The 10,894-nt window shown below is 30.4% G+C and overlaps 2 protein-coding genes across 3 annotated transcripts in view; one reads left to right on the top strand and one right to left on the bottom strand.

Annotated features, from left to right (window-relative positions):
• Positions 1-947: 947 nt before the first annotated feature.
• Positions 948-2,693, bottom strand: LOC108695101 (macro domain-containing protein CT2219-like). Its single transcript, XM_018204859.1, has 6 exons — positions 2,447-2,693; positions 2,264-2,375; positions 1,910-2,164; positions 1,532-1,648; positions 1,225-1,433; positions 948-1,140 (listed from the first exon to the last, which is right to left on the bottom strand). The coding sequence occupies exons 1-6, from the start codon at positions 2,459-2,461 to the stop codon at positions 1,054-1,056; spliced, it is 795 nt and encodes a 264-aa protein (XP_018060348.1). The 5' UTR covers positions 2,462-2,693; the 3' UTR covers positions 948-1,053.
• Positions 2,694-6,521: 3,828 nt separating this feature from the next.
• The window catches only part of LOC108695102 (lysosome-associated membrane glycoprotein 2), an 8,080-nt gene continuing 3,707 nt past the window's right edge, over positions 6,522-10,894 (top strand). The window contains exons 1-3 of one of the 2 annotated variants that reach the window (XM_018204860.1): positions 6,522-6,795; positions 8,111-8,247; positions 10,608-10,793. In XM_018204860.1, coding sequence (XP_018060349.1) covers positions 6,753-6,795; positions 8,111-8,247; positions 10,608-10,793 — 366 coding nt within the window. In that variant the 5' untranslated portion in view covers positions 6,522-6,752. Of the gene's footprint in view, positions 6,796-7,884; positions 7,915-8,110; positions 8,248-10,607; positions 10,794-10,894 lie in introns of those variants that run through there. The other variant, XM_018204861.1, reaches the window with a different exon arrangement.

Here is a 10,894-nt window from a genome sequence, read left to right on the forward strand (position 1 = left end):
TAATAACTAATAATCATTATTAATTATTAATTAATTGACATTAAATGAATTATTTACAAGTTCTTAAATTATTACTATTAAAAATTAATTATTTTATTTATATAATGTATTTAAGTATTTTAATTTCAAGTTTTTAAAATATAATTTTTAATTTTAACGACAAAATTATTACTTCTAGTGAATTCGATCATTTTGCAATACACTAGATTACTGCATATTAAAAGCTGCCATATGTGAACTTAGCAAAATTAAATGTAAAGGTATATAAATATGTTTTAAACAATCAAGTACTTAATAATGACATTGTTAAATATATATTACTTCATTGTCAAAGTTGATTATTTTAAAACATCTTAATTAGATACTTTATATAAAATACCTTTAATATTGACTAATTCAATTATTATAGTATGAATAATCGAATTCATTATTATCATTGTTTTTATTTCAAAAATTAATTCATGATCCCCCTATCCTGAGATAACATTCCTAAGGAGTTACATACGGTATTGTTTGAATTTATAAATTTAAGAAAATACAAGGAATTTCTTTTAGAATTAAGGTCTAATTGTTTTAATTAACGTATAAAGTTAATAATTATTTCTTTCTATGCATGGCAATTTATCATAGTATTAATTCATCGTAGGATGCGATTCATTTCACGCTGCAAATGCTTTGAAGCATTCTTTGATTAATCAATTTGGTGAAATTCTTTCTTATGATTGGTCGACGAAATATTTGCAGCGTTAAGTAGATCGCACCTCTAATTAAGCAATTTTTTTCCAATTCAAAATCTAAGATTATGTAAAATTATGTAAGTTTGTGAAAAACATTTGTCATAAATAACACTCAAAGAAAATGTCCAGATTTATCAGAATCGTGAATAGCTATTAGAACTGATTCATTTTGGAAATAAAAAGAATTGAGAAAGGAATAACTACCTAGTATATTATAATTCAATGTGAATACTTATTTCTCAAATACAATCTAAAATTACACCAAACATGTTGTGAAGGACTTTGCTGAAGCAGAAATTTATCTATCAACAAATATTTAATCACGGGCGAAGTATTTTTGCAATAGCTCCTCATATATGTCTTTATCAGTGTCCAGAAATAAGCAAAAGATGACTCTGTCCACCTGAAAAGTATAATAAAAATTTGATGTGTACTTTTGATTGTAAATACTAAAATAACAATTTGTTAAATGCATGTGCAATCTTACAATATCTTTATTATCAAGGAGAAACTTTTTAACGGTCGATATAGCTACTTTGGCCGCTGGCCTTTGTGGATATCCATAAATTCCAGTTGATATGCATGGAAATGCGATAGTACGCAGACAATTCTCTTTAGCCAGAATCAGACTATTCTCGTAACATTCTTTTAATTTATCCGGCTTTTCACCTTGTGGACCAACCGTGTGGATAATATCTAGAATAAATAAAATTACATTTACATTTTGTTTCAATTTAATTAAATTAATTTTTTAATAAAATGTAAATTATGAGCTCTTGCAACAAATTATTTACATTTCGCTGGCAGCTCGTAACCTGCTGTAATTTTAGCTTCGCCAACTTTGCATCCTTTTAATGTCGCGCATTCCTTCCTTAAATATGGCCCTGCTGCTCGATGAATGGCTCCGTCAACTAAAATATTTGTCATTATTTCATAGGTAGAAACATCTTATATCTCTCAAGTACATAAAGTTACAAAATAATTTATGTTCATCAGATAAAACAGCTTTGCGACTTTTATAAAAATGTAAAATTCTTTAATGTAATTAATCCTTTAGCATAATATTGCTCTTAATTCCTTACTGGATTTAAATAACTAATCATATTAAGAATTTTACAACAGTTGCAAAGCTGCTTTTTCTGCTAAACACAATATTTGAGAACATCTTATACCTCCACCACCTCCCAAAAGACTCGAATTAGCGGCGTTGACAATTGCATCTATCTCAAGCGACGTTATGTCTCCTTGCCACATACATACTTTCTTAGCTAGGATCTCATCGACTTTTTCAGTCTTTTCAACGGTCTTGGTGATATTAGACTTGTTTTTATCCAAATACTCTGACCATGTAGAAATCTGATCGAGAATAGTTACCTCTCCCTTGTAAAAGCTTCTCTTTTTCTCTGGCGGCATGTTCAAGAATCTTTCTATTTAATAAAGAAATAATGAAAAGAGAAAACAGAATACTTCATAATTCCTTGATTGTTTTCCATTTGATTGATCATTAATTAAAAGAGCTTCCTTACGTTTCTCATCTTCGAACGACATCTTCCCTTCGATAGAAGCCGCTGAGCTGTTTCTCAAAAGGAAATTTCCAAGGATACGAGTGCTTCTAAAGGAGCAACTAACAACGGTCGCCTAGAAACCAAAAGCAGCGTTCTCGCAACTCTTGGAAATTATGCAGTGCCAGATACGCTCTTCTGCCTTACTTTCAAAGTCAGCATATTTCGCGAGAAACTCCGAAGGACTTGTCAATCATTAACGTCACGTTTCTGCGATTGAATACAGTGTCGCCGCAAATTTTATCGTGTCCTGAGAACTGCTCAAATTACCGCGAAAACACAAATTCTCCTCTCTCGATTGCAATCATTATTATCGCGATTGCGATGATCAATGATTCTGGCACAGTATACTGTGATTCTGGTCCGATTTTCTCCAACCGGCAATGGAACTGCCGTCGCCATCTAGATGATCTGGCAATTTCAACTTGCTCTTTGCGCTGCATATTTTCTGCATGAGTAGTGTCATCTAGAAGATCTAGAAGCAGCTTGAAGACGTTTTGCACAAAAATAATACCTGATGATAATATATTTTCTGCAATTGTGGAGAGATCACTGGATGTCACTGGAAAAATCTGGAAGTCGATTATTATGTGTATATAAGATATCTTGATCTTATTGGCGAAATTTTTTTTTAAAGTCAAATATAAAATGATAGAACATTAAATTATTACATTGAACAAATATTATTTTCCACACAGCAAATATGTATCCAAAATACATCTTAGAGATATCTTAAAGATATATTTGAGATATGTGATATTTTTTTTTTAAGTTATCTGTCTGATGTATTTCGGAAATTTCTGCTGTATAAATTAAATGTAATTCATAAAACACTTTATTTAAAATTATATCAACACTATAATGTAATAGAATTTATATTTTTTATATCTAGGAGTTTGTTAAATTAAAAAATTTTTTTGGAATTTCAAAATTATAATTAAGCGTTTCAGAAATATTACAAAAAAAATGTATATATATTATTTTGCTATAAATTTTTTAAAAAGCTGCCAATACTTGAAATGAAGTAAAAATTACAAAAAAATGAGCAAATTTATTACAATATTTATAATTTTATTGTTGCTATATACTTAGTGAATTTTGTTTACTTTTATAATTTTTATCTTGTTTTAAAATATATCCCGAATAGCACACTTATTTGAGGGACGTTCTGGAACGTTCGCAGAACGTTCCAGAACGGTTTCTTAGGACATACATATAAGGATATTCTGAATGTTCTTTGAAACGTTCCTTGCTATTAGGAATAACATCGAATTACCGGGCGTTAAAATTTCCGAAAGACTAATGTGAACTTATAATAGAAAAATGAAATTAAGAGTATCAAATTATAATTTGAAATTGTAATTGATAAAAATAAATATAATTAAATAAGAGAAATCTTATTTTCGGAAAGTGGATCTTATAGTAATATTAAATATTTCTGTGAAAATTTATATATTGTACATTTCTAATTCTATAAGCTGTCCTCCGAAATCTTTTTCAATCTCGAAATACAATCATGAATTAACTAGAGTTAACTAGAGTAATAATGTATCACATAAGAGTATCATTTTCCGTAATAAGATATTAAAGAATCTAATATTATATTAAAGAATAAAATAAATGGTTTATACCAAAATTTTTTCTTCTTTTTTCATATACGTTCATATATTATTTTTACGTCCACAACATTTTCAAATATTAATAAGAAAAAAGTGCAAGGAAGTCGACTCCCATTCATTTCTACATGTAAAAAGGTAAAGAATCGTCACAAAATAAAATAGACGATCGCTAGTTATTGATAATAAATCAATATTAGTAGTCAATGAACGAATAATTAAGCGTCACTGAATTGCGGCTTCATTTATCAACATTTGTTGAAAAAAAGTAGACTATCAATGTAAATGTGTAAATTACATTACATAAAATTAGTGCTATTATACATCGATTTCACGCTATATAAATGCGATATAGACAATTTCATTACAATTATTAATCAAACTGGAATGAGTCGTGATTCGCGTGGGTGTCCATATATGTATATTCGTGGGCGTTTGTAAGTTTATAAGAAAATATACCTTTAACCCAGAGATATTAACCCGTTCCATTCAGCATATCTATCGAAATGTTCTTAGCAGTCACGTAAATGCCATAGTTCTATGTCTTATACTGCAACCAAACCAGCTGTACTTACTTGAGCAAAATCCCAAGATAAATCCCAAGAGAAATTTTCCACGAGAAATAGACAAAAGGTTTCTGTGAGAACTAACTTACTTCAAGCACTTTGAAATTGAGTTTACAATTATAAGGATCACATGTAAAAATGTAGTTTACAGATTTTGTGCATTTTCTCAAATTATTAAAAATGTCTAATTTACTACATATTTAAAAAAAATTTTTTTTCGCATACATGTATTGTACATATGTGTATTTTTTAAATTACCTATATTGCTATTACATAATGTACATAATATAATATATGTATATTCAAGTTTAAAACACATGTTTTAAAACAAAATTTAATTCAATTTGTAGAACTGTAACTCAATGAAAAAGAATAAAAGTTCAGGTTGCACATGAATTTCGATTCTTTGTAAAAGTTCAGGTTGCACATGAATTACGATTCTTTGTAAAAATGTCACTTGATTTTATTCTTTTTCATTACATGTGAAAATAATTGTTTGAAATATCGTGATAAATTGAATATTTTCAAAAATTTAAAAAAAAAATGATAAAATTATTATTCGATAAAAACGTTAAATAACTTTAAATGACGACAAATATAATGTCAGCTTTTTGTTTGGAAAAATGTCATAAAGAGAGAAAAATTTATCGCGCAATTGCACTATACAGATACCTTATAAATACACAACATAGATACAATATAGATTTTCTACAACTTTTAAAGTAAATTTTTACACTCTGTAGAGTGAAATCTTACTTTAAAAATTGAGCTTCTTTTCAAGAATAAATTTTCAGTCTTCAGAACGATATTCTAGTCCAAAGAATTTAGACAGGATACAATATAGATATGAAAGATTATAGATACAATTCATGCATTTACATTACGCACATAATTTTCGTAAGTCGTAATAATGGAATCTTTAAGATATTCTGTGGAAGTCGTACGTTTTCCTAATTCGAAAAGAGATTGAAAGTTCGACAGGATTTCGAACTTTCGAAAATACTTTCGAAATAACGAACCGCCCACGTCAGGTCATCGAAATACGACCTTTAAGATCCCGCATGTATTTGTCTGTAGCAAGACCCAATTGTATTACTACATCGCGCCTGTGCCTCATTATGTCTTCGTCTGCAGCGAGAGCAACTGAAAAAGTAGCGGAAGTTTCTATCGGAGCTTGCACACAAGTTATTACATGACACCCGGTGTGTTTATGATTAGAAAAGTTTTGAAATAGATTGTATGAGACACGAGATTATATCTTTCTTTCAACATAAAAATTTATGTGAGTAAAAAATTTAAACTTTCCTCTATTATAACTTAATTCTTTTATTTTTCTCTGAAAAGATACACATTTCAGATCTCTATCATTAACGAGCGCACGCAAATATGAAAATTATTGGACTTTGTGAAGCAAATATTATAAATTCTCGATTTATTTTTTCAAGCAAAATTATTTCTCGGTGTATGCCAAAGTGAGAAAAAAATGACAATAAAGATTTTAGTTTCTATTAAAAAAAGGAGCGAAAGAAGCTAAAATAAAACAATTTTCTCGAATTTTCCTGCGAAACGAAAAAGCACAGAAAACAAATTAAGAATTTCAGGATTTCAGCGAAATACCCATTTTGTCTCAATATTATTTTTATGCTTGCGCAAAATTCCCAAGAGATCTTCCCAAGGGACATACAAAGTCAATAAAAATCAAAATGACTTTATCTTAATTCTTGTCAATAAACAGTCAAATTTTGTAATTAAAAAAATTCATCATTTTGACTTGATTATGAGGTAAGAATAAAGTCATTTTGACTTTCTCTTGATTTGGTGTGTTTCTTGGGTTGCATATAGATTCGATGCACTCCTAATATGAATGAACAGTCTCTGACAACGAGACGGCTGATGCTAACGTCGATGCTGACGCCGATGCCGACGCCGACGCCGACGCCGACGCCGACGACGACGACGACGTCATCAGCAGGGAAACGGCGGTGGTGGCACCGGTGGTCGGAGTAGTGCTTTTTCCATCGCGTTGTGCAGAACGGCAGCCGCGTAGTAGCGCATGCTGAAAGCCGTCCTATCGATCCATCCACGGTCCCGAGCTTTCTCTCGCTTCTCTTCACAAGCCTCGCGAACGTCGCCACCGAGCAACCGTCCCGACATACGTATCGGGCACGATTTTATACATATATTTCCGTATAACAATATATTCTTCCTCCTTCTTTCGTTTAATTTGATCAGGAAGTGCATCAATCAAGTAGAATCAGCGGCGACAGCGTAATGGCACGTCGGGGCCAACACTGCAGGGCGATTTTTCTATTGTGTGAGTTTTCTCAAAGAGAAAAAGTCGTGAACTCTTTCTGGTCAGGAAGGGAGTGCATTGATACGTGTTTTCGCTATATTATATAATAAGAAGCGAAGTCGTGCCTGTCGTGATCACGAGGATGCGCCAAGTATAATTATTGAATCGCGCCATTTGAGTCTTAAGTGCATTGAAGACATTATCATTCGAATGAAAAAAAAGTCTTACCACGATTACGTGAGCGAGTTTTCTCGTGGTTACTCAGGTGTTTTAAGTAAATGAAGAGAAGAATAGAATAAGCTAAAAATATATATGAAACGAGATATGCACAGAATTGTTTCTCGTTCCACATGACATGTCAAAGGCTCATAAAAAAATATTAAACGTCAAGAACTGGATATATGGAAAAACTCATTAAAATTATTTTCTACATCTACGTTATCTGTCATGAAAAAAATAATCAAAATTAATAATACTTTTAACGTGTATATCGATGTACTTTCCACTAATTCCAATGGAATTTATAATTGTATGTATAATTTTCGAGATATTACTTTCTAGTATTTTAATTATGTAATTACGTGACTGCAATACTATAGATATTATTGATTTGAGTATGTGAATGTTGAAGGAAGAAAAATAATTGCGTGATAAATGTCATTTTAACAAAATGTCATAAGTTAACATTTTTTTTAGATAAGTTATGCGAGTGTTTCTTTCTTATGATCAAAGATATAAATATAACTTATAATCTAAATGCGTAAATATATTTTTATATTTTAAAATACATTACTGAAAAAAGATTTGGTAATAGCTATCAAATATTGAGTAAAATAATTTAAAATCAAATGTCCGGTTAATATAACAAGAAACATTTTCACTATTCTAAATATTTAGTAATTATTATCAAATGCTAATTATTACTACATTATCATGCTTGTCAATGCTTCCTAAATATTCAGAAAAATAAAATTATTTTTGATTATGTTAATCGAACATTTGATAGAAATTATTTCATTCGATTTTTCGGTATACTTTCAAATTTCGCACATGTTTTCTCGTCCTTCCTTCTTAATCTTAATTTCTATACCTAATTGGAGAAATTAGGCAACAGGGAGGAAACTTTTTGAAACAAGAATTGTAAGTTACATTTTTCTTGATTAAATATATAATATAAAAATAGCGAGAAACACAAATGTTGTAAATTAGATAATAAATTTTTGATAGCGCGCATTTTTACGAATCTTTCTAATTTATTTTTAAACTTTGTAAAACAATTATATGTACGATGCGATGTATTGCGGCATAATTATTTTATTGAAATCATTTTCGACAGGGTGTGTCTCGGGCATAGCGTTTAGTATCCCTGTTCCTTCGCCGATACCGCGACAAGTGGACGAACAACGTTATACTACACGCAGAATGCCGAAAGTCTACGTGGACTACCCTACTCCGAGAACGAGATTACCCTTGGTAAACAAATTTATTTAATTCCTCTACTCTTTATCAATATAATAATTTCTCTCTTTCTCTCTCTCTCTCTTTCTCTCTCTCTCTCTCTCTCTCTCTCTCTGTTTTTTCTCACATAAAATTATAACTAAATTTTTGTCAAATTTTATGCATTATAAACGGCCATTTCAGACTTTTTTTTAATTTTTAAAAATTATAATACAATTATATATACATATATATAAATACAGTACTCCTTTCAGTGACCAATACGGCACTTTTAAAAATACAGCGATTTATATACCTATACGCAAGAGTAATCATTTAAATGGATTCGTGGAAACGTGCCGCCGAAGGAAAAAAAAGTGCCAGATTGGATCGTGTATATTCGTGCATATGTATATACATATACATGCTAATGTCCTTACAGTAGTGGGCGGCGACCGTTCCTATATACGCAAGCTGCATTACTAAATCTGCGCGTAATCGTATTATCGCTTATTACGGTCGCTTATTTAACCTAAGGCTCAAATCCGATAATTAACGCTCCCTAAGAAAGATAGGGTTTAGCATTATTATTTGATTATATACTGCGCAATTATGTGCGTTCTCATTTTCAGAAAAAATTTGAAAATCTCTGCAATAAGGGCTGTGTTCGGATCTCCACCGAATACAACCCAGGTTTTACTTCTAACTTTATTGTTTATCGAACGTTAAACAGGGATGATATGATAACCGAATGGGAACCTGAACACGCCCAAAGATCTGTGCTAAGGCTGGTCTTATGCAGTCACAATGGCGGTTTTATGCCATCGTTAACGTGTATGATAATGCGTGGAATTCATAAAGGAGCATTATAGTACTATTATATGTAAAGCAATCTTATCAAAACTTTCATATAGCTCTTGGCTAAACCTTGACCTTATTTCGCTGCTTAATCTAATCTTGTGTTTTAATGTTCACACTTGACGCTAATTGTAACTTATACGTATGTATATACAAAAAAGTAAACAGTAAAAATAAAATTCAAACACGAAGAGAATGAGAATATAAGAGAATATAAGAGAAGAATATAAGAGAATATAAGAGAATTTTCTACATATTGTGATAATGTCTAAGCTAATCTTTCCCAAAATATTGTTTTAATGTGACTTTAGAGAATATTTACAATTTTCTGTATTAATCTTTATAAATCATTGCTATCACACACACAGATTAGCTAGATTTGCTTCAGTCATAAAATGTCATGAAGGAAACGGAATCATCTCGATCTCTCATATCAACTAGTTTATCAATTTTGCTGAACGTAGCCTGTTGCTTGCAAATATTTCATTGAACAATACGTGCTGTATGCACAATTTACATTTCATCACTGTCGCATGATAATCATATAACTTCCGGCTGTAAATGCCACTAGTAAATGTTACGACCTCTAAACGAAGATTTTACCGTCGCGATATTTCGCAATGCGACGGTAAAGTAAGAGTAAAGAATTAAGGAATATTCGTTTTTAAAGATACAAAAATATTTATATAAAATATATTTTATATTTACATTGTTACACATATTAATTTAAAAAATATTTAATGACGAGATTAAAAAATTGTTTTTACTCAATAAAATACGAGTTAAAAAAAACCTAAATAATTTTTAACATCAGGAAAATGAAAGATTGTTAAGTTTTAAAAATTTCTTGGCAAGAAATTTTATAAATTTTATAACTTTATTAAATTTTATATTTTTTCTGAGTTTTTACACAAGCCTGCGCTTAACTCAATAGATTTACAATGGATTTGTTAACCTCTTTGACGTTAAGCTTTTATAACGTCCGATGTGTGTTGCTTTTACTGTACCTCTTGACATTTCGATGATATTATGTGACGTCATCGTGCAAAGACTTCGATGGCATTCTAGTGGAAACTTTTACTATTGCCACCCGCAATGACTTTGATGTTGTTTCATGTTTTTCTTACGCTTCGTAGTTGCAAATGTACATATGTTGTAATGTTGACTTATATTATATGCTATTATATTAATTATTGGTCAAAGTTGTGTTACTTACAAAGTTGTATTATAACAAAAAATTGTTATTGCAAAACTTGTCACATTTATGTTACAAATGACCTTCTACAGAAGGTCATAAACTTTTAAGCGGAAGTATCTTTCTAGAATAAAACAACTAATGAAAATTTTGTTGACAGCAAAAGAGAAAGAGCAAGAGAAGACAAATTTTTTTAAATAATAAAAATGAAAATTCTATGAAAATTTTCATTGATAGTTTTTTATAAGCCAATATAGAAGCCCATATAGATAATTTTATTGTTTCGTTTTATAAATAATATTCTCTTTTTAATTCTATTATATATTGTAATCTTTTTTTAAAGCCAATAGTTAATTCCGAACTTAAAACAACCACGATTGTGCCCTCAACTACGTCGACCACGCACAAACCATTTTCCACGGAGCAACCCTTGTATCGGCTGGATGGAAGCAATGGACAAGCTTGCATTCTTCTTCAAGTAGATGCACTTATTATTGTCAAATATCGGACAAAACTCGGCGAAGATCAAGTAAGAATTATATATTGAGTTGTCCGGAAAGTTCGTGCCGATTTTGAAGGAAAATTGAAACGCAGAAGATTTAAATTTTTAATTTCATTTACTAAATTTAA

The sequence above is a fragment of the Atta colombica genome, unplaced genomic scaffold (assembly GCF_001594045.1).
Source record: "Atta colombica isolate Treedump-2 unplaced genomic scaffold, Acol1.0 scaffold126, whole genome shotgun sequence".
NCBI classification, from domain to species: Eukaryota; Metazoa; Arthropoda; class Insecta; order Hymenoptera; family Formicidae; genus Atta; species Atta colombica.